This window comes from Phyllobates terribilis, unplaced genomic scaffold, assembly GCF_046119375.1.
Source record: "Phyllobates terribilis strain yellow unplaced genomic scaffold, ASM4611937v1 Scaffold_1__5_contigs__length_1240528914, whole genome shotgun sequence".
Classification (NCBI taxonomy): Eukaryota; Metazoa; Chordata; class Amphibia; order Anura; family Dendrobatidae; genus Phyllobates; species Phyllobates terribilis.
Window position 1 is genome coordinate 44,360,659 of NW_027362761.1, and position 24,806 is coordinate 44,385,464.

The 24,806-nt window shown below is 39.9% G+C and overlaps 1 protein-coding gene across 3 annotated transcripts in view; it reads left to right on the forward strand.

The window, feature by feature from the left end:
• Positions 1–23,666, forward strand: part of RNF170 (ring finger protein 170) — a 36,035-nt gene extending 12,369 nt beyond the window's left edge. For 2 of the 3 annotated variants that reach the window (XM_073661171.1, XM_073661188.1), the window contains exons 2-7: positions 4,645–4,803; positions 5,392–5,467; positions 6,285–6,393; positions 6,486–6,559; positions 22,907–23,014; positions 23,122–23,666. In XM_073661171.1, the coding sequence (XP_073517272.1) occupies positions 4,667–4,803; positions 5,392–5,467; positions 6,285–6,393; positions 6,486–6,559; positions 22,907–23,014; positions 23,122–23,391 (774 nt within the window). In that variant the 5' untranslated portion in view covers positions 4,645–4,666 and the 3' untranslated portion in view covers positions 23,392–23,666. Of the gene's footprint in view, positions 1–917; positions 1,204–4,644; positions 4,804–5,391; positions 5,468–6,284; positions 6,394–6,485; positions 6,560–22,906; positions 23,015–23,121 lie in introns of those variants that run through there. The other variant, XM_073661179.1, reaches the window with a different exon arrangement.
• The last annotated feature ends 1,140 nt before the right edge of the window (positions 23,667–24,806 follow it).

Genomic DNA, 24,806 nt, shown 5'->3' on the forward strand with positions numbered 1-24,806 from the left:
TTGGTCTTGATAAAACACAGTGGACCTACACCAGCAGATGACATGCCTCCCCAAACCATCACTGATTGTGGAAACTTCACACTAAACCTCAAGCAGCTTGGATTGTGGCCTCTCCACTCTTCCTCCAGACGCTGGGACCTTGATTTCCAAATGAAAATTGGAACTCTGGGACCTTGTGGAGTGTGTCAATGACTGCCTTCTGGACATCTGTCCAGTCATCAGTCTTGCCCATGATTGTGGAGCCTACTGAAACAGACTTGGGGACCTTTTTAAACGCTTAGGAAGCCTTTGCAGGTGTTTTTTGTTAATTATTTTAACTTACTGAGATAATGACTTTTGTGTTTTCATAATAATCATCAACATTAACATAAATAAATAATTGAAATAGATCACTCTGTTTGTAATGACTCTATATAATATGAGTTTCACTTTGTTTTGAAGAACTGAAATCAATTAATTTTTTGATGAGATTCTAATTTAGTGAGATGCACCTGTAGGTCAGCCTAGGAGGTCTCCACTACCCCCTTTCCCTAGAGTCTGGGCCCCCTTTTCCCCCTTCCCTTCATGTTGCATTTAGTCTTTCCTACACCTTACGTGACACCTGCTTACTAGTTGCCAGGAAACCAATGGTTTTTACAGAAGAGAACTCCTGCCAAATCGATCTGTAGCCCTTCTCTGCAGAAATAGATAAGTAGTTTCAATTGAGCACTAGTCAATTCTGTACAATCATCTGGTCTGACATCTCAATGTGATATACTTTTAAAGGTGGTTTGTTTTCATTAAAAAATTGGTGCTTAAAGTTGGTTGCTCAATACCTAAAATGTCTTTATAAATATCTATTTTTTACACCATAAGCACTTTTGTGATTTGCTTTTTTATAGAATACCCTACACTGCTTCCTATACTACTAAGCCCTAAATCTGTTTTTTATTTTGCTTCCTGTGACATTTTGTTTGAGAGGAGTCTCAAACGAGGCATCATCAGGAGGCAGAGACAGCGTTTATCCCTCCTCCTGGAACAGGACGCCATCAGGGGGTGTCGCTGTGGTCACCACAGTTTTTCATTTCCGCCCTCTGAAGATGTCCGGAATCCGTGGCGCTGATAGAAGCTGTGGGAGAAGTGACCGAGCTCTGGCACTCTACTTCTATCCCCACCAACACAGCTTATTACTGTGAAAGGGGGTGTCATCAGTCTAGAAGCCAGGTGAGTGATGCCAGCACTGTCCCTTTTGATGACAAATTGTTTAAGTAGGTGTTGATAGCAGTTATGGGCCTGCGCTGGTGTCACTTTTTTTTTTTTTTTTTTCACTTCCTGTGACGTTTGAGAGCAGTCTCAAACAGGACATCACAGGAGGCTGGGGCTACATTCACTTTCCTGCAACGTCTATCTCCCCTCCATGGAACAGGATGTCATCGGCACCCTCTGAAGATGTCCTCGATCCATGGTGATAGACTATGTGGGAGAGGGGAGCGCAGCGGCACTTTGCTTCATCTCCTCTGTCTCATTTTTCAACTGTGAAACAAGATGTCGTCAGGGGTCGGAGAAAGAATCAGGGAGTGACACCAGTACCGCCCCACAGCTTTTTGCACCACCCTCAAGCAAATTATCATCAGGAGGCAGCATTGGGGTCACTCACTGCTCCTATCTCCAGCTCTTATGACACCTTGTTTCACAGTTAGAAGATGTGGCGCCGGAGATGGAGGCAGAATGTGGGTGCTGCACTCGCCTGTCCCACAGCTTCTATCACCATGGAACCAGGACATGATCAGAGAGCAGCAATGTAATAAACTGCAGTGAGTAATTGCCCCCTGATGACCTCCTCTTCCAGATGGGGTGATAGACACTGCACAAAGCTGAGTTCAGCCCCAACCTCTTGTGACGTTCTCTTTGACACTCCTCTCAGATGAAACGTCATAGGAAAGAAAAAAACGTTTATGGATTAGCCAGATAGGGAGAAATGCAGGGCATTTTATAATAAAGCTCATTACAAAAGTGATTAGGATGTAAAGATGGATATTTAGAAAAGACATTTTAGGTGCTGGAGCCCTAAAATTTCCCAACCCTCCTTTTAAGAATGCTCATTTCACAATAATCTTTGAGTGTAAACAGGCTGCCAATCGCCTGATAAACGAGCAAAATGCTTGTTCATTGGGTGAAATGATTTTTGTGTATCACAAAAGAACATTGTTCTTGGAGGTGCATCGTCCTGTGTAAACAGAACTCGCAGTGCTGAGAACCATGGTAGCCTAAGCGCACTAATCAATTTATTACAGATTACTGATTGCATATCGTTTACTTTAGTCTGGCTTTGTATAATGGCTATTATACAACCGCCAATCGGTAAAGGTTTACAGGTCAGCAGTCCATGTAAATGGATCCCAAAGCTGATTATGTTGTAAAATAACAAACCAAACAACACTTACAGTGGGGAAAAAAAGTATTTAGTCAGGCACCAATTGTGCAAGTTCTCCCATTTAAAAAGATGAGAGAGGCCTGTAATTGACATCATAGGTCGACCTCAACTATGAGAGACAAAATGAGAAAACAAATCCTGAAAATCACATTGTCTGATTTGGAAAGAAATTTTTTTCAAATTTTGGTGGAAAATAAGTATTTGGTCAATTAAAAACAAGCAAGATTTCTGGCTCTCACAGACCTGTAGCTTCTTCTTTAAGAGGCTCCTCTGTCCTCCACTCATTACCTTTAGTACTGGCACCTGTTTGAACTTATCAGTATAAAAGACACCTGTCCGCAACCTCAAACAGTCACACTCCAAACTCCACTATGGTGAAGACCAAAGAGCTGTCAAAGGACACCAGAAACAAAATTGTAGCTATGCACCAGGCTGGGAAGATTGAATCTGCAATAGGCCAGCAGCATTGGTGTGAAGAAATCAACAGTGGGAGCAATAATTAGAAAATGGAAGACCTAGAAGACCACTGATAATCTCCCTCGATCTGGGGCTCCACACAAGATTTCACCCTGTGGGGTCAAAATGATCTCAAGAACGGTGAGCAAAAATCCCAGAACCCCACAGGGGGACCTAGTGAATGACCTGCAGAAAGCTGGGACCAACGTTACACAGGCTACAATTAGTAACATACTACGCCGCCAGGGACTCAGATCCTGCAGTGCCAGACGTGTCCCCATGCTTAAGCCATTACATGTCCGGTCCCGTCTGAAGTTTGCTAGAGAGCATTGAATGATCCAGATGAGTATTGGAAGAATGTCATATGGTCAGATTAAAACCAAAGTAGAACTGTTTGGTAGAAGCCCAACTCGTCGTGTTTGGAGGAGAAAGAATGCTGAGTTGCATCCAAAGAACACCATACCTACTGTGAAGCATGGGGGTGGTAACATCTTGCTTTGGGCTGTTTCTCTGTCAAGGGACCCGAACGACTGATCCGTGTACATGAAAGAATGAATGGGGCCATGTATCGTGAGATTTTGAGTGCAAACCTCCTTCCATCAGCAAGGGCATTGAAGATGAAACGTGGCTGGGTCTTTCAGCAGGACAATGATCTCAAGCACACCGCCAGGGCAATGAAGGAGTGGCTTCGTAAGAAGCATTTCAAGGTCGTGGAGTGGTCTAGCCAGTCTCCAGATCTAAACCCTATAGAAAACCTTTGGAGGGAGTTGAAAGTCCGTGTTGCCCACCGACAGCCCCAAAACATCACTGCTCTAGCGGAGATCTGCATGGAGCAATGGGCCAACATACCAGCAACAGTGTGTGCCAACCTGTGAAGACTTACAGAAAACGTTTGACCTCTGTCATTGCCAACAAAGGATATATAACAAAGTATTGAGATGAACTTTTGTAATTGACCAAATACTTATTTTCCACCAAAATTTGAAAAAAAATTTCTTTCCAAATCAGACAATGTGATTTTCAGGATTTATTTTCTCATTTTGTCTCTCATAGTTGAGGTCTACCTATGATGTCAATTACAGGCCTCTCTCATCTTTTTAAGTAGGAGAACTTGCACAATTGGTGGCTGACTAAATACTTTTTTCCCCACTGTATCTGCTGAAGCACTTGCCACTTCAATGTCAGCTCTCTGCCGGTTTCTGTTGACAAGGATGTTGCGGTGACGTGTACATACTCGTAATGTGATGCCAAGATGAGCGGCATGAGACTGCTGTGCTCTGTGACAGGCTACAGCAGTTTTGTGCTGTAGACATAATGGTGACTCTGCAGACCAGCGGAGAGGCGGCACTTGTGCTACATCGGCTTCAATAAATAAGCACTACTTGGATTATGTCACACCATAAGCCGCCTTGACATTGGTTTTCACTAGATCTGAACAACTTGTAGATAGAATCAAAGACCATATTACATATTACTTTCTGGCTTTACTGTTCCGTTTTACAATGGATCCTAATAGGTGAATTAGAATGATGCTGAAAAGCCATGAAAACCTTTGTGACAAGTATGAATAAAAGTAAGATTTATCCAAACTAAATGTTGATGTTTACTTTAAACAAGTTTTTGTTTTAATATTTTATATGTTTAACTATTTGGTTATTCCATTAAAAAGACATTCAGAATAGCTTGCTTTTTTTCTTATTCTTAATCTGGTTGAAAATATGGAATACATATGTTATTTTATTTTAACACACTTTTTGAAACTTCTTGTTTTTCAGAAATTAATGTCTGTGTTTTGGGATGGCTGAAAACCAACAAGATATTTTTCACCCTCCATTAGATGATGGGTCGTTAATTGAAGGTGTAAGCAACCAAGTGGTTGTAGCAGTGGTCATCAGTTTAAGCTTTATTGCTGCTCTCACATATTTAATGTTACGGTATGTTTTGCATGTTCTGTCAGGTATCTTTGCATATAGCCCAAAAAATGGTTTTGTCTTGAATATGAGAAATTGTTATTGTGATTTGGTTGAACAGTTTACTAGTCTGAGGATGCCATTATAGAAAGGGCCATCATTCTAAAGCCGTCCATGCAACTTAGATAGCCGAGCATTTAGTCAATAGCAGTTGTTTCCGATCTCTCAAAACCATGCAACTGTTAGTGGCTTGTCTATATTGAGAAGTAAGGTATTTGGCATGTTGAAATCCAACATGCCAAACCCATCTTTATTCTATCATCTGGGAAGAGAGTTGTGGCTCCCCATCCACCTTGGATGGTTGTCCAGTTCTGCCAAAATCAAATGGTACAGCAGACATTCATCTAATGTATATCACCATTTTAAGGCTAGTCCTATCCATAAAGATAGGTGTTGGCTGCTTGAATGTGTATGGGTAATCAAGAGTGATAATTCAGACAGTCCTGGAATTAACTAACTTCATGGCTAAACAAATTTCATACCATGACTATGGATCGGGAATGTTTTGTTCTAGTGTTGCAAACATAATGTTATCTTTTCATAAAAAAACAGAAGTGAGCAGCAAAACATTCACCCTGAAAATCAAGAACGTGTGCAGGCCATTAGAGATCAGCTACAAAATGAACAGGTATGTTATCTTTTGTGTATTGTTATTCATGTTCCATCTAAAATTGGTCAGAATCTAAACTGAAATGCACAAGTGCTGTTTTTTTTGCCTTTTCTGTAAATTGTCTCTTCAGAGAGGAAGAGAACTAGAACTCTAGCGCCACCTACAGGAAGTAGCTATCCTAAAAGTCAATAGTGACCCTTTAACGAGCTTTATCGCATGACTTAGGATAAAAAGCCAAGAGCAGAAACTCAATTTGCAGACACTGTGTTTCGGGGTACTACCCCTTGTCAATGCAGTACCCCGAAACACAGTGTCTGCAAAGTGAGTTTCTGATCTTGGCTTTTTATCCTAAGTCATGCGATAAGGTTCGTTAAAGGGTCACTATTAACTTTTAGGATTGCTACTTCCTGTAGGTGGCACTAGAGTTCTAGTTCTCTTCTTCTCTGATTAGACAATTTGCATATTTCCCAGAGGAGCATTGTGGCTTTAAAAGTCTCCTCACCTGACGTGCTCAACATGTCACTCCGCAAGAAGAAATATTACAGAAAAGAAATCTAGGGGTATTACACCAATTTACTACTGGGTGGATCTGACAGGGAGCTGAGACATACCTGGTGTCTAATCAAGTAGAATGATTAGAAAGCAGACCGAAGTAGATAGCTAATGAATTTATGTACAGTAGTGTGGGGTATTGATTGTGTTTATTTTGTTTACTTTGGAGGAGTAGCTTTAAAATGACATCTCTCAAAAGTGCATTGAACCTAGGAAAAATAGTCCTCACGATGCACAGATTTATAAACGCTAGTTTTTTTGCTCCGATGTTTTGTATTTACAGGAAACAACTGTGCAACCTCGACATCAATTCTACTCCGATATGTCTTGCCCAGTATGTTTGCAGCAAGCTACGTTTCCAGTGGAAACAAACTGTGGACATCTTTTTTGTGGTAATTAAAACTGTTTAATTTTTATATTTTTGTGATTGTCTTTTTTGTTGGTTAGTATACAAATAAAAAATGTACTAATTATCTCTGAATAGGTGCATGCATTGTGGCGTACTGGAGATACGGGTCATGGCTTGGTGCTATCAGCTGCCCTATTTGCCGACAGACCGTAAGAAAAATTTTTTAATAGTTTACATTTTTTTTTGCTATAAATACATGTCAATTCAGAACAAGATACATAGTTTAACCTCTTAAGAAATTTTTTTTTTTACTGCTTCCATTATAGCAAGCTAAACACCTATGAGCGCTCATGGTTTCATTTGTCGTAAGATTCTTTGATGTTGAAATTATATTCACTAACATGTTAAAGGAGTGGTCCGGCCTTGCGCTACAAGTCTGCAGTCAAGTATGCCTACTAGATGGGCGCGGCCTTGCTCAGTGTAAGTTTATTGAGAAAGTTGTCGGAATGTGTCCGAAAGTAGGCAAATCACATGCTTCCGGTCATATGTCCGCCCGCTCCCGGCACCGGAGAATCCTCACAGCGCGCATTGTGAGGATTCACAAGTCTGCAGTCACATACAGAGATTGCTGTCTTGTAGCTTAAGGCAGGACAACCCCTTTAAGTTTATCTAACGTTGTGGTCAACATTATTGGCAACCCTGATTGTTATAAAATAGTGGAGATCCTTCTGTGTATCATTGGAATATTTTAATACATTTAGCAAAAAAAGTTGATGTATTCATTTAACTAAAGATGAAACATAGTATATGACATGGACAGGATTAAAAGCAATTCTTGGTTGCACAACCTTTGGCAACAATTAGAGTTGAAACCTTTTTCTGTGAGCACCTGTCTGCTGATAGTTTCTTCTTGAATGTGTGCAGGGTTTCTGTTTCCAATAGCAGATTTCACTTCTTTCCAAAGATTCTTACCTGGATTGGCTTCAGGACTCTTCCTAGCCAGTTTAAAGCTGTCACATTTTTATTTCTCCTTTTTAACTATATTCTTGCATACTATTGGATCTGTAGTTTGAGTTCTACGGCAGGATAATATACAAAAATGGGTGCACAACCTAAATAAATACTACAGGGTTCTGCATTGTGTATCAAGGAACATATGTCATGAGGGAGAAAAAAGAAATACACAAATGATATGCACACCTAAATAAAAACAACTTTTGTTGGTGTACAAGCATAAAAATATATAAAAATATCAATGAAAAAACTTGAGCCGCACATAATCAGGTGCAAATAAGGTCCAAGGTGACATGCCAAAAGGTAGACATAACAGCATAATAATACACCATCTTTTATAAATATTGCTGGCAATGGTACATAGAATTAGTATAAGCCATGCATAATGCATACGGAGGATACCATATAATACCCCAATAATCCTAAAGGATAAAGAAATAGTATGCTATGTCCCACACAAGTGAAAACAAGGCATACTGGAGATGAGCTACAGAAAGATTGAAATATACTGTAAGATGCAATATGTAAACTAATGTATTAAATCTCAAATAATGTAATAATTAATGGCAATCTCGAATAGATGTAGCCAGATGTATCCAGTTATCCAACAATAAATAGACACAAGAGAAGCCTATAGGAAGTATATAAAAATGCTTATAAGGTTATTATAGCCACATATGAAAACCGCTCATAGACTATTACTAGCCAAAGCTGTAATAGATAAAGTGTCTAGTGCTAGATAATGTGCTAACCAAAATATACTAAGGAACAGAAAAGATGTCACCCATGATGGCCCATGGCTCATGTAGCCCAGACACCCCACGCGTTTCGCTGTAGGTTACAGCTTCATCAGGGAAAGTGCTAGGCAATAGAGCTGTAACCTACAGCGATACGCGTGGGGTGTCTGGGCTACATGAGTCATGGGCCATCATGGGTGACATCTTTTCTGTTTAGGTTTGTTCATTGATATTTTCTATAATTTATGCTTGTACACCAATAAAAGTTGTTTTTATATTTAGGTGTGCCCGTCGTTAGTGTATTTAATTTTTCTCCTTCGTGCTACAGCAGGAAATTACCCATTTTGTTCTACTAAAACTTAGTTTTCTAATATTTGAGAGCACATTTCACTCTAAAAAATTCCAATGGAAAGGTATAGAATATAGGTCTTGCGCGTTTTGGACTACTGCTAGTCTTTAGTCATAGACCTATCCAATCCATATGGTCTCAAAATGAAGAGTATGTCTTTTATAGATCCGGAGGGCAAAATTCACATAATTAGATTACACCTGCAACATATAGTTCATGAAATTTTAACTTTTAAGTGAATATTAGATTAAATTACTAAAGCGAAAAAGATGAATAAAACACATGAAAAACTATAACATTCAATGAAATGTCCAAATAGATACAGCTCCATTCATCGTGATTGGCACCCATGAAGTTCAAGTACATAATGTGTAATATCTCCTGAAAAAAATAAATCAAGTGAAACCATTTTTTTTGTATAGAGCACTCATGTTAAATACAAAAGAGCAAATGATGATAAACAATAATTTAAAACCAAACACAATGGGAGGGAAAAATAGAAAAAACTAAAGCTTACTGTGTTACTGGTATTGGCACCCTTTACATTAATTTAGTATGGAAACACATTTTGACTCACCTATGGTAAATCACAAAAGAGATTCTCATATGATTAATTCATGTCACTTGGGCACTGACAATTAGCCAATGAATGATGACTTCACTGTTTTAAAAAGCCACATGGTAGGCCCTTTTACTTTTGTCACAATGGTGAAGACAAAGGGGCTGTCTGAGGACATCAGAACTGCTATTATTAGCAAACACAAGACTTCCAAAGGGTATAAGGCCATCTCCAAAGACCTTGGTATCCCAGTTTCAACAGTGCACAATGTTATTAAGAAGTTTGCCAAGCATGGAACCATCACTAACCTCCCTGGACATGGGGAAAAGAGGAAAATTGACAAGAGATGTCTTCGAAGGTTGGTGCGAATGGTAGAAAAAACACTACGTCAAACATCCAAAAACCTGAAGGCCAACCTGGAACAGTCTGGGGTTATGGTTTCAACAAGTAACATACGCCGCACACTAAACCAAACAGAGCTTTAGGAGTGAAGGTCAAGGAAGAAACCATTGCTGACGAAAAGGCATAAAAAGAAATGACTAACCTTTTGCCAAAGCGTACCTTGACAAACCACAATCCTTATGGGAAAATGTTCTGTGGATAGATAAAACAAAAATAGAGCTTTTTGGCAATGCAAAGCAACAGTTTATTTACAGATGGCGCAATGAAGCTTGTAAGGAAAAGAACACCTTACCAACAGTTAAGCATGGTGGAGGATCCATAATGCTGTGGGGTTGCTTTGCTGCGTCTGGTACTGGAGGCCTTGACCATATCACAGGAATAATGAAATTAGAGAATTATCAAGAGATTTCCAGCAAGACAATGACCCAAAGCACACATCCAAAAGTACACAGGAATGGTTTAAAAAAGAAAAATTGGACTGTTTTAAAGTGGCTAGCAGTGAGTCCTGACCTCAATCCCATTGAAAGTCTTAGGGGTGAGCTGAAATCTGCCATTGGGAAAAAGAACCCTGTAGACATTCAAGAGCTTGAACAAACTGCAAAGGAAGAGTGGGAAAATTTCCAGCTGAGAAGTGCAAGAAGCTTATAGATGGCTATAAGAAACATTTTGAGGCTGTCAGCAATGCCAAAGGATGTGCAGCCAAGTATTTATTAGGGGTGCCTTTATTGCTGCACATGCTGTTTATTCTGTTTCTTCTTTGAAATTGCAGCGTGGAAGATGAAAAATATTTTATTTTTGTATTACTTTGAACCAATAATTACAAAATCCTGAGGATATAACTTTGGTACATTTCCATTTATTTCTGAAGAAATTGTACAGTCTATTAAAAAAAGTGAAGGGTTGGCAATAAGTGACCAGCACTGTAGCTATACATTAATAAAGATACATTAAATCCGTACGATGATTTAATCCAAGGGGAAACGAGCATTTAGTTTCAATATCCAATAAGCTCTGACATGATATTCATGTCAGAGGAGAGAGAAATGATATTCCCAAGCCCCACCCCCGGTACCTTAGCCATCACCGGGTCCCTCCTGCTCTGTCCCCCAGCCTTCCGCCTCCTCTTCCTGAAAAAAAATGGGCGCAGTGCGCCCGCTTATATCTGCCGGCCGGGGATTTTTCCCATAGTCTATTACAGTGATCGAAAGGAACTAATCACAGTGATCAAAAGCCAGTAATTAGTAAATCAGTCCCCCCGTGTTAGCCCCTTAGTCAGATTCATTTATTTTTTTCTTTCATTCTTTGCCGTTAGGGTTGGACTAAGGGTTAGGGTTTTCAAAAGTTAAAAAAACAAAAACGATATGATGATTAGTGTTGAGCGCAAGTGCTTGCTATTCAAGTTTGCATCGGGCTGCTCACGTATGCACCGAGTATCGCGAGTGCTCGAGTGACATGCTCGAGTCTCAGCCCCGCATGTTTTGCGGCTGTTAGACAGCCAAAAAACATGTGGGGATTGCTTGCCATACACCTTGTGAAAGTAAAAAAAATGGGTCTAAAGTAACATTTTTGTGAAAAAAAGTTAAATGTTTATTTTTTCCTTCAAAATTCCATTAATTCCTGTGAATCACCTGAAGGGTTAATAAACTTCTTGAATGTGGTTTTGAGCACCTTGAGGGGTACAGTTTTTAGAATAGAAAAATATAGGCCTCCCAAAGTCACTTCAAATGTGAGGTGGTCCCTAAAAAATGTATTTGTAAATTTTGTTGGAAAAATGAGAAATTGCTGATCAACTTTTAACCCTTCTAACTTCATAGCTAAAGAAAATGATGCAATGTAAAGTAGACATGTTGAAAATGTTATTTATTAATTATTTTGTTTGGTATAGCTATCGGATTGCAAAGTTATTTTATTTGTCAAATTTTTGATATTTTCATGAATAATCGCAAAACAGATCAACCAAAATTTACCACTAACATGAAGTACAACATGTTATGTAAAAAAACAATCTCAGAATCACTGGCATCCGTTGAAGCGTTCCAGAGTTATTACCACATAAAGTGACACTGGTCAGATTTCAAAAATTTGGCCTGGTCATTAAGGTCAAAATTAGCTGTGTCACTAAGGAGTTAAGGGGAAATGTGTAACTATTTTGGAGTGGCCTAGTCAAAGCCCAGACTTAATCCAATTGAGTATCTGTGGTCAGACTTGAAGATTCACCAGAGGAAACCATCTAACTTGAAGGAGATGAAGCAGTTTTGCCTTGAGGAGTGGGTAAAAATCCCAGTGGCAAGATGTGGAAAGCTCAGAGACTTATCCAAAGCAACTTGCAGCTGTAACTTCTGCAAAAGGAGGCTCTACAAAGTACTGACTTTAGGGGGGTGAATAGTTCTGCACACTGGAGTTTTCAGTCTTTTTGTCCTATTTTGTTGTTTGCTTCACAATAAAAAGAAAAAAAAAGTTCACAGTTGTAGGCATGATCTTTACATGAACTGATGCAAACCCTCAAAAAAAACTGTGAAATTCCAGGTTGGGAGGTAGCAAAACATGAAAAATGCCAAGGGGAGGAATATTTTCACAAACCACTGTGTGTGTGTGTATGTATATGTGTATATATATATATATATATATATATATATATATATGTACAGTACAGACCAAAAGTTTCAAGAGAATGCCAAGAGTGTGCAAAGCAGTCATCAAAGCAAAAGGTGGCTACTTTGAAGAACCTAGAATATAAGACATATTTTCAGTTGTTTCACACTTTTTTGTTAAGTATATAATTCCATATGTGTTAATTCATAGTTTTGATGCCTTCAGTGTGAATGTACAATTTTCATAGTCATGAAAATACAGAAAAATCTTTAAATGAGAAGGTGTGTCCAAACTTTTGGTCTGTACTGTTTGTATGTGTGTATATATATATTATATACAGTGGTGGCCAAAAGTATTGGCACCCCTGCAATTCTGTCAGATAATACTCAGTTTCTTCCTGAAAATGATTGCAATCACAAATTCTTTGGTATTATTATCTTCATTTAATTTGCTTGCAAGGAAAAAACACAAAAGAGAATGAAGCAAAAATCAAATCATTGATCATTTCACACAAAACTCCAAAAATGGGCCAGACAAAAGTATTGGCACCCTCAGCCTAATACTTGGTTGCACAACCTTTAGCCAAAATAACTGCGAACAACCGCTTCCGGTAACCATCAATGAGTTTCTTACAATTCTCTGATGGAATTGTAGACCATTCTTCTTTGGCAAACTGCTCCAGGTACCTGATATTTGAAGGGTGCCTTCTCCAAACTGCCATTTTGAGATCTCTCCACAGGTGTTCTGTGGGATTCAGGTCTGGACTCATTGCTGGCCACCTTAGAAGTCTCCAGTGCTTTCTCTCAAACCATTTTATAGTGCTTATGGAAGTGTGTTTTGGGTCATTGTCCTGCTGGAAGACCCATGACCTCTGAGGGAGACCCAGCTTTCTCACACTGGGCCCTACATTATGCTGCAAAAATGTTGGTAGTCTTCAGACTTCATAATTCCATGCACACGGTCAAGTAGTCCAGTGCCAGAGGCAGCAAAGCAACCCCAAAACATCAGGGAACCTCCGCCATGTTTGACTGTAGGGACCGTGTTCTTTTCTTTGAATGCCTCTTTTTTTTTTCCTGTACACTCTATGTTGATGCTTTTTGCCAAAAAGCTCTACTTTTATCTCATCTGACCAGAGAACATTCTTCCAAAACGTTTTAGGCTTTATCAGGTAAGTTTTGACAAACTCCAGCCTGGCTTTTTTATGTCTCGGGGTAAGAAGTGGGGTCTTCCTGGGTATCCTACCATACAGTCCCTTTTCATTCAGACGCCGACGGATAGTACGGGTTGACACTGTTGTACCCTCGGACGGCAGGGCAGCTTGAACTTGTTTGGATGTTAGTCGAGGTTCTTTATCCACCATCCGCACAATCTTGCGTTGAAATCTCTCGTCAATCTTTCTTTTCCGTCCACATCTAGGGAGGTTAGCCACAGTGCCCTGGGCTTTAAACTTCTTGATGACACTGCGCACGGAAGACACAGGAACATTCAGGTCTTTGGAGATGGACTTGTAGCCTTGAGATTGCTCATGCTTCCTCACAATTTGGTTTCTCAAGTCCTCAGACAATTCTTTGGTCTTCTTTCTTTTCTCCATGCTCAATGTGGTACACACAAGGACACAGGACAGAGGTTGAGTCAACTTTAATCCATGTTAACTGGCTGCAAGTGTGATTTAGTTATTGCCAACACCTGTTAGGTGCCACAGGTAAGTTACAGGTGCTGTTAATTACACGAATTAGAGAAGCATCACATGATTTTTCAAACCGTGCCAATACTTTTGTCCACCCCCTTTTTTAGGTTTGGTGTGGAATTGTATCCAATTTGGCTTTAGGACAATTCTTTTTGTGTTTTTTCATTGAAGACAAATTAAATGAAGAGAATAATACCAAAGAATTTGTGAGTATTATCTGACAGAATTGCAGGGGTGCCAATACTTTTGGCCACCACTGTATATAATATACAATTATAACACACATATACAGTCATATGAAAAAGTTTGGGCACCCCTATTAATCTTAAGCTTAATGTTTTATAAAAATTGGTGTTTTTGCAACAGCTATTTCAGTTTGATATATGTAATAACTGTTGGACACTAATGTTTCTGCCTTGAAATGAGGTTTATTGTACTAACAGAAAATGTGCAATCTGCTTTCAAACAAAATTTGACAGGTGCATAAGTATGGGCACCCTTATCATTTTCTTGTTTTAAATACTCCTACCTACTTTTTACTGACTTACTAAAGCACTTTTTTTGGTTTTGTAACCTCATTGAGATTTGAACTTCATAGCCAGGTGTATGCAATCATGAGAAAAGCTACTTAAAGGGGCTACTTGCAATTTGTTCTCCTGTTTGAATCTCCTCTGAAGAGTGGCATCATGGGCTCCTCAAAACAACTGTCAAATGATCTGAAAACAAAGATTATTCAACATAGTTGTTCAGGGGAAGGATACAAAAAGCTGTCTCAGAGATTTAACCTGTCAATTTCCACTGTGAGGAACATAGTAAGGAAATGGAAGAACACAGGGACAGTTCTTGTTAAGGCCAGAAGTGGCAGGCCAAGAAAAACATCAGAAAGGCAGAGAAGAAGAATGGTGAGATCAGTCAAGGACAATCCTCAGACCACCTCCAGAGAGCTGCAGCATCAACTTGCTGCAGATGGTGTCACTGTGCATCGGTCAACTATACAACGCACTTTGCACAAGGAGAAGCTGTATGGGAGAGTGATGCAAAAGAAGCCGTTTCTGCAAGCACGCCACAAACAGAGTCGGCTGAGGTATGCAAAAGCACATTTGGAGAAGCCAATTTCTTTTTGGAAGAAGGTCCTGTGGACTGATGAAACCAAGATTGAGTTGTTTGGTCATACAAAAAGGCGTTATGCATGGCGGCAAAAAAACAGCATTCCAAGAAAAACACTTGCTACACACAGTAAAATTTGGTGGAGGTTCCATCATGCTTTGGGGCTGTGTGGCCAATGCCGGCACTGGGAATCTTGTTAAAGTTGAGGGACGCATGGATTCCACTCAGTATCAGCAGATTCTTGACAATAATGTTCAAGAATCAGTGATAAAGTTGAAGTTACGCAGGGGATGGATCTTTCAGCAAGACAATGATCCAAAACACTGCTCCAAATCTACTCAGGCATTCATGCAGAGGAACAATTACAATGTTCTGGAATGGCCATCACAGTCCCCAGACCTGAATATCATTGAACATCTGTGGGATCATTTGAAGAGGGCTGTCCATGCTCGGCGACCATCAAATTTAACTGAACTGGAATTGTTTTGTAAAGAGGAATGGTCAAATATACCTTCATCCAGGATCCAGGAACTCATTAAAAGCTACAGGAAGTGACTAGAGGCTGTTATTTTTGCAAAAGGAGGATCTACTAAATATTAATGTCACTTTTCTGGCGAGGTGCCCATACTTATGCACCTGTCAAATTTTGTTTGAATGCAGATTGCACATTTTCTGTTAGTACAATAAACCTCATTTCAAGGCAGAAACATTACTGTGTCCAACAGTTATTACATATATCAAACTGAAATAGCTGTTGCAAAAACACCAATTTTTATAAAACATTAAGATTAAGATTAATAGGGGTGCCCAAACTTTTTCATATGACTGTATATATATATATATACACACACGTTTTGTTATTCAAGACTTCTTACCAGATGCGATACTCCAAAGAAAATGTGAAAAATTTCACAATAATTCTTATAAAAATTGTAGTGGTTTATTGGGTTGTCCACCAAAAAGAATCATTGCAGCAAAAGATAAAGACTCTTTCCCAGAAGGCTTTTGGCTTACTCGCGTACATTTTTGGAAAACTGCAGTCTCTTTTTTTCCTTGTCTGTGTCAGCAGTGGGGTCCTCCTGGGTCTCTTGCCATAGCGTTTTATTTCATTCAAATGTTGAACGATAGTTGGCGCTGACACAGATGCACCCTGCGCCTGCAGTACAGCTTGAATTTCTTTGGAACTTGATTAGGGTTGCTTATCCACCATTCGGACTATCCTGCGTTGCAACCTTTCATAAATTTTCCTCTGCCATCCACATCCCAGGGGATTAGCTATAGTGCCATGGGTTGAAAACTTCTTATGTTGCGCACCGTGGACAAAAGAACATGAAGATCTTTGGAGATGGACTTGTAACCTTGAGATTGTTGATATTTTTTAACAATTTTGGTTATCAGGCAGTTCTTTTCTCCTCTTTTCCATGCTTGGTGTGGCACAGACAGATGCACAATGCAAAGGTTGCGTCAACTTCTCTCCTTTTTATTTGGTTTAAGGTGTGATTTTCAGGTGTGATAGAGGCTATCCTCTTTGCTGGGCACCTAACCTAATGTGATTCCTCTCCTGTGCTCATCAGGTCCCGATGTCGCCAGTCAGAGCTATCGCTCTTCACTGGAATTCCAACGCTTTCAGGGCTCTGTGGATCCCTAGCGCTGCGAGACTGCGGACCACAGATAAACGTCGGCACTGCACAAAACCCAGCAAGCGCCGACATTTACAGTCTGTGGTCAAGAAGGGATTAAATTGATATCTGGTAGAACGATTGTCTAAGCTACCGGAGTTAAACAGATCGGTGTCCAGGTCTGAGGAAAAAAAAACCTGACACTTCTGTTTTTGGTGTCTATGACGGTATCGTGATCTCAAAAATAGATTTTGATCTTGTCTGTTTTTCAGCAGGAATATATCCTATTTAATTTATAATCTTTACAATCCTGATCAAACTTGGCTCTCTTAATGGAGATGATGGAATCCTCTGTATTGCTGAGTTTATTCTATTTCGGATAACTTTTTTCAAATGAGTGGCAAAAGATTTAAGTGTCTAAATTTGTTAATGTCCGTTTCCAATTGTTGCAATTTAGTATTTTCCTTCTCGAATAATTAATTGCATTAGTTTGAAGAAACAATGCATAAGAATAGAATTCAACTGAGTGGTAAAGCTGTTATTATAGTCTGTAGTGGCATTTTTTTTTTTAATTTTTAAGGTTCTTGGTACCATATTTCTGTCCATATACTGTTGTACTGTGCTAAAATCCCACCAGATTCGTAGTCTCTGAATTGCAGTAGTCTGAAACACATAAGACTTCTATACCTTTCCATTGGATTTTTTTTATTCTATTTTATGAAGACATTTGTGTATTAAAGATGGTCTTTTTAATTATTTTTGCTGTGCTGGGTTTCGTACCTTCTTTGACATAAAATAGTCATATGGTAAATGTTAGTTTTGTCCACACAAAATGATTAATATCATTTTTAAGGGCATACAAATTCCAATGGACAGAGAGCCTGCTGCCAGGGATGTCACTTGCTCAGCAGCTTGCTGTAGTTGCTGAACAATCTGTGTTTATCAGCAGAAGATTATCTCTACAAGACTAGATGTGACATGCCGCTTGGTCAACTTGCTTTGTGTAACTCCGTCCACATCACTGATTGGCAGCTTTCTGTATACACTGTACATTGTCTGCAAACTGCCAATCAGGGGTGTGGGCAGGGTTACACATGGCTCAAAATTCTTAATTCCTGCTACATCGACAGCAGAGAAAGCAGGGATTTTATCAAACTGCATCAAGCAGTCCAGCAAGTGACACATCGCTAAAATCGGGCCCTCTGCCCCTTTCATGCCGCTCGCTGATTCCATAGATTACCAATTCACAAAATAATGAAAGTGGGCAAATAAATCAATCATAAATCCTACAAAAAACGCACTTGTATAGAGAGTAAAATATAATATTTATTACATCGCTATAAAAACTGATAAATACATTAAAATACGTAAAAAGTACCAGAAAAAAATCAGCACAATGAGCGGGTCTTAAAGAATTGGAAATGTATTACTAATAATCAATGGGAACTGAATTCATCACATAAATATAATCAACAATTATATATTGCATTTAGGAAAAGTGCAAATGCATAAGTATATATATATAAACAGTCCCGTGAGGCTATAACCAATGTACAGTTAGGTCCATATATATTTGGACAGAGACAACATTTTTCTAATTTTGGTTCTAGACATTACCATAATGAATTTTAAACAAAACAATTCACATGCAGTTGAAGTTCAGACTTTCAGCTTTCATTTGAGGGTATACACATTAAAATTGGATGAAGGGTTTAGGAGTTTCAGCTCCTTAACATGTGCCACCCTGTTTTTAAAGGGACCAAAAGTAATTGGACAGATTAAATAATTGTAAATAAAATGTTCATTTCTAGTACTTGGTTGAAAACCCTTTGTTGGCAATGACTGCCTGAAGTCTTGAACTCATGGACATCACCAGACTCTGTGTTTCCTCCTTTTTGATGCTCTGCCAGGCCTTCACTGTGGTGGTTTTCAGTTGCTGTTTGTTTGTGGGCCTTTCTGTCTGAAGTTTAGTCTTTAACAAGTGAAATGCAGGCTCAATTGGGTTGAGATCAGGTGACTGACTTAGCCATTCAAGAATATTCCACTTCTTTGCTATAATAAACTCCTGGGTTGCTTTGGCTTTATGTTTTGGGTCATTGTCCATCTGTAGTATGAAACGACGACCAATCAGTTTGGCTGCATTTGGCTGGATCTGAGCATACAGTATGGCTCTGAATACATCAGAATTCATTCGGCTGCTTCTGTCCTGTGTCACATCATCAATAAACACTAGTGACCCAGTGCCACTGGCAGCCATGCATGCCCAAGCCATCACACTGCCTCCGCCGTGTTTTACAGATGATGTGGTATGCTTTGGATCATGAGCTGTACCACGCCTTCGCCATACTTTTCTCTTTCCATCATTCTGGTAGAGATTGATCTTGGTTTCATCTGTCCAAAGAATGTTCTTCCAGAACTGTTCTGGCTTTTTTAGATGTTTTTTTGTAGTAAAGTCCAGTCTTGCATTTTTATTCTTGATGCTTATGAGTGGCTTGCACCGTTCTGTGAACCCTCTGTATTTACTTTCATGCAGTCTTCTCTGTATGGTAGATTTGGATATTGATACGCCTACCATTTGGAGAGTGTTGTTCACTTGGTTGGCTGTTGTGAAGGGGTTTCTCTTCACCATGGAGATTATTCTGCGATTATCCACCACTGTTGTCTTCCGTGGGCGCCCAGGTCTGTTTGCATTGATGAGTTCACCAGTGCTTTCTTTCTTTCTCAGGATGTACCAAACTGTAGATTTTGCCACTCCTAATATTGTAGCAATTTCTCGGATGTGTTTTTTTTCTGTTTTTGCAGCTTAAGAATAGCTTGTTTCACCTACATGGAGAGCTCCTTTGACCGCATGTTTACGTCACAGCAAAACCTTCTTTAATGCAAGCACCACACCTCAAATCAACTCCAGGCCTTTTATCTGCTTAATTGAGAATGACATAACGAAGGGATTGCCCACACCTGTCCATAAAATAGCCTTGGAGTCAATTGTCCAATTACTTTTGGTCCCTTTAAAAACAGGGTGGCACATGTTAAGGAGCTGAAACTCCTAAACCCTTCATCCAATTTTAATGTGTATGCCCTCAAATGAAAGCTGAAAGTCTGAACTTCAACTGCATCTGAATTGTTTTGTTTAAAATTCATTGTGGTAATGTCTAGTGATGAGCGAGCACTAAAATGCTCGGGTGCTCGAAGCTCGGGTCGAGCACATTGGAATACTCGGGTGCTCAACCCGAGCAACGAGCCAATGTAAGTCTATGGGAAGCTCGAGCTTTTTTCTGGCGGTCCCCCCCGGCGGTCTGCAGAAGGTCAAAAATTGCCCAAATCGATGGGAACGGTGCTCAATTAAATGTCAGGTAGGCAAAATATATAGGCAGACAGGCAGGCAGGGTATATAGGAGGGTGCAGGAAAAACATAGCAGGGCAATTGGAAAACACTAGTGCCCTCCGATTTTCATGCACCCGTCTCTTTAAAAAAGCCGGCAATTCATCAGCGGCATACACCGGTACCCGACAATTTAGAACAGAAAGAATCACACACAGATTAGACATGTTTCTGTCTGTCAGTCACATATATAATAAGTACAGTGATAGCGTTGGTTACTGTACTTGTCATTTAGTGTTAAAATAAAGGATTTATTAAAAAATCATGAAATAATTAAAAAAAAAAAATACGTGGGGCTTCGCCCTATTTTTGTGTCCAGCCAGGTACAACTAGGCAGCTTGGGGGCTGGAATCCGCAGTGCAGGGAGGCCCAAGCTTTCTGGGCACCCCCCCGCTGCAAATTGCAGTCCGCAACCACCCCAGAAAATGGCGCGTTCATAGAAGCGCCATCTTCTGGCGCTGTACCCAACTCATCCAGGGCCCTGGTGCGGTGGCTCACTGGGTAATAAAGGGGTTAGGGCCAGCTTGGTATTATCAGCTGGCCCTAAGCCCGAAATTCATGGGGTCACGCCAATATTAGACATGACCGCCATTAATTTCTAGTAAAGTATTTAAAAAAACACAACACCCAGAATAAAGTTCTTTAATTGAAATAAACACACTATTTTTTTAATGTTCTAAATTAAACCATACTTACCGTCACGCCCATTCCAGCTGAAGCCAATGTCTTCTGCAATAAAAGTAAAATAATAAACCAACATCATCCTTACCTTTCCATGGTTCCCTAGACAGCTTCAACTCTGCTACATTCACATGACAGGCTGGATCGCAGCCGAAAGCTGCCATCCAGCTTGCCATGCTGCAGGCACTGAGAAGCGCAGGCATCCTTGCGCTCCTCAGTGTCTGGCTGTGACGGCATCCAGATGAGCCGAGTTCATGTCCAATGAACTCAGCTCACCTCATGCACGTCACTGACAGCGTGGATAAATTCTCCTGCGCTTTCGCTTGCCGTTATCGCAGGAGAATTCTCTCCCGGTCACCGCATGCGCAGGAGAATTCTCCCACGCTGTCAGTGACGTGCATGAGGTGAGCTGAGTTCATTGGACATGAACTCGGCTCATCTGGATGCCGTCACAGCCAGACACTGAGGAGCGCAAGCATGCCTGCGCTTCTCAGTGTCTGCGGCATGGCAAGCTGGATGGCAGCTTTCGGCTGCGATCCAGCCTGTCATGTGAATGTAGCAGAGTTGGAGCTGTCCTGGGAACCATGGAAAGGTAAGGATGAGGTTGCTTTATTTTTTTACTTTTATTGCAGAAGACATTGGCTTCAGCTGGAATGGGTGTGATGGTAAGTATGGTTTAATTTAGAACATTAAAGAATTGTGTGTTTATTTCAATTAATTGACTTTATTCTGGGTGTTTGTGGGTTTTTTTAACTTTTGCTATGGCGTTTGTAATGGGGGTGTCTTATAGACGCCTCTCCATTACTAACCTGGGCTTGATATCAGCTGGCATTATAAGCTGACATCAACCCCAGCCCTATTACCCCACCGCCACCGCTACAGGGCAGTGGGAAGAGCGAGGCTAAGTGCCAGAATTGGCGCATCCTGTGGATGCACCATTTCTGAGGCGACTGACGGCTGGTGTTTCTAGCCTGTCAAGGGGGCCAATATTCATGGCACCCTTCCTGGGCTATTAATATCAGCCCCCAGCTGTCTGCCTAGCCTTTGCTAGCTATTAAAATAGGGGGGACCCCACATAATTTTTTTGGAGGGTCCCCCATTTTGATAGCTGGTAAAGGCTAGGTATTCAGTTGGGGGCTGATATTAGTAGCCTGGGAAGCTCCGTGGGTATTACCCCCTTCGCAGGCTTCAAACATCTGCCCCAGCCGTCTGCTTAACCTCCGCTAGAGACTAAAATGACGGGGAACCCTACGCCAATTTTTTTTAAAATAAATCCTTTATTTTAACACTAAATGACAAGTACAGTAACCAACACTATCTCTGTACTTATTATATATGTGACTGACAGACAGAAACATGTCCGATCTATGTGTGATGCTCTATTCTTTCTGTTCAAAATTGTCGGGTACCGATATATGCCGCTGATGAATTGCCAGCCGGCTTTTTTAAAGAGACGGGTGCATGAAAACACTATTTTTTTTTAATAAATCCTTTATTTTAACACTAAATAACAAGTACAGTAACCAACATGGTCACTGTACTTGTTATATATGTGACTGACATGTTTCTATCTATCTAATCTATGTGTGATGCTCTATTCTTTCTGTTCTAAATTGTCGGGTACCGGTGTATGCCGCTGCTGAATTGCCGGCTTTTCATGTTTCACTGTGAGCACTGTTCCCATCGATTTGGGCAATCAATGTAATGCCACAACCACCATGGCTGTGACATTACAGTGAGTGGCAGACAATCGCTGCATAATTGGTGCTCTAAATAGCGCCAAACATGCAGGACGGGGACCCGAGCTCCCGCCCGAGCATCTTGAAAGTACTTGGCGAGCTCCGAGCATCTCGAGTACTGAGATGCTCGGGCGAGTACCGAGCAGTGGCGAGCATGCTCGCTCATCACTAGTAATGTCTAGAACCAAAATTAGAAAAATGTTGTCTCTGTCCAAATATATGTGGACCTAACTGTATACAGTTAAACATGATTTAATAGGGTGCAATTCACAACCACTATAATAAGTGTAGAATAACAATATAGAGTCAATTCAAAAAAAGATTTACATACCTGCGCGCCACACAGCTATCTGAAGGGGGAATATATACTTATGCACTTGCACTTTACTTATATGTAATATATCATTTTTGATTATATTTATGTGATGAACATTGATTTGTCTTTTGGAATCTTTTACGTTTTTTGATGTTTTTATATCTGTTTTTAGAGCCATTTTAGTAAATATTATATTTTACTCTCTATTCAAGTGCTGTTTATTTGTAGGATTTATCGCAGATTCCATAGCAAAATCCTGCTGACATATCTTTCATTTTTACAGCAACTATTTTTAAAATCCTTCCTTTATATTGTTCATTTGCTGCAGCTTTACTTTTGTACAGTAAACTAACATTATTTTTCATATGTTAGGTAACATTATTGTTTCCAGTGTTTCAAGCCAGCGGGGAGCAAGATGCCCAAGAATTACTGCAGGAAGTTAATAGTTATAATAGAAGATTTTCTGGTCAGCCTCGATCAGTAAGTGGAATGAAATTGTTTATATGCTTTTGTTGTAAACCTGCAGAACCCACGTCTGTAGATGAAAGCATGTAAAATAACAGTATTTTTATTTTTCTCTATTTTAGCTTGTGGATAGAATTATGGACTTACCAACACTTCTACGCCATGCGTTCCGTGAAATGTTTTCCGTGGGTGGCTTATTCCGAATGTTTCGAATAAGGATTGTACTCTGCCTCCTTGGAGCATTGTTCTATCTGGTTTCACCCTTGGACATTATTCCTGAAGCTCTATTTGGTATCCTAGGCTTCATGGATGACTTATTTGTCATATTTTTACTACTTATTTACATATCAATTATGTATCGGGAAGTAGTGACTCAAAGATTACATAGGTGAAAGATGGTACGAGTAGGACTGCATTATACGAGCCTTTAATTAACTAACTATGCAGGTTTAAATTTATTGAACTACTATCTTCCTAACTGGAATTTCCTGTCATGGTGTTCTCCAATGTGGTTATAATTTTCTGTCCACCAGGATGAGAATGTTTTACCTCTTTCTAGAGCTCCGGTTGCTCTTTTGTTTTCCTGTCATGTGATATGTGGTAAAAACTACATCTTCTGGTCCTCCATGGTAGCACCTCGGCAATTAAATGTTGCCCTTCTACTTAATATGTTGAGTTTATTTTGAACTGACCTCGAAGATTACATTTTTACTCTGTGCACCTCTTCAATGTTAAAGGTATTGCAACAGTTTCATGTGTTTAAGGGTTACCTTTGTCGCAGTAGGAAAAGATCCTACAATTTGAAATCCATCTAGCCTTGGCCCACCACATTTTTTTTTTCTTTTTTAATAATAATAAAAGCCGAAGCCAGGTAAAAAGTCAGAGCAGCTCTGTGCAGTTTGTCAATTGGCCTCAAATAGCATATGTGGACTCCTGAAATAGTGTTTTTTTGTATTTTGGTTAAATGATGTATTTTACCACATCTTGTTCACACCTTGACATTTTCAGACACATATATTTTTTTTCTCTGTCTAATTCAATGACACAAGCACCAGGGGAAAAAAATAAATTCACTTTTAATACACTGGATTTTTATAAAAACCTAGACTTAGAAATGCTGAAAGTCAATTCTGTACGATTTGACATACAGAGTTTGTAGTCTTTTGGAAGTGTGAAATGTCTGTAAGATTTTGGACAGAACAGCTACCAGTGTAAGATCCACACTATATTATTAGTTATTGTCAGATAACGGATACAGATACAATCTTTGGCCTTCCCAGAATATTGTGGGACATATTCTCTAAAGCTGACCGTACACATGAAATGGCTGTCGACAGAACGATGCTTTGGCCGATCGTTCAATGAGAAAGCCACCTACTGACAATTCAGTCGGCGGCTTATCTCCGGGAGAACAAAGCAAGAGTTAGTCCGAGATTGGACATGCTTTGATCAACATCTCCCCCAACCTTAAGTTGGCCGGTGCCCCATACACATTAGTTACATAGGTTGAAAAAAGACCTAGGTCTATAAAGTTCAACCTTTCTCCACCAATTATAAATTCTTTGTCACTAAATTATCTGTAACCCTCAATGCCATTTGTGCTGAGGAAAGCATGCACCCCTTTTTTTTAAAAGTCTGTTGGCAGAACCCATTTATATCGAAAGGTTTGGCCAACCTTTATCTAATGTGAATGGGGGGCCTATAGACTTACAACCAAACCAATCAAAGATTGATTCTTGGCACCCTGACCAGTTAAATTAAGTGCTTTGCCAGCCTAGGAAAGGAGACATTCCTATAATTGTTTACT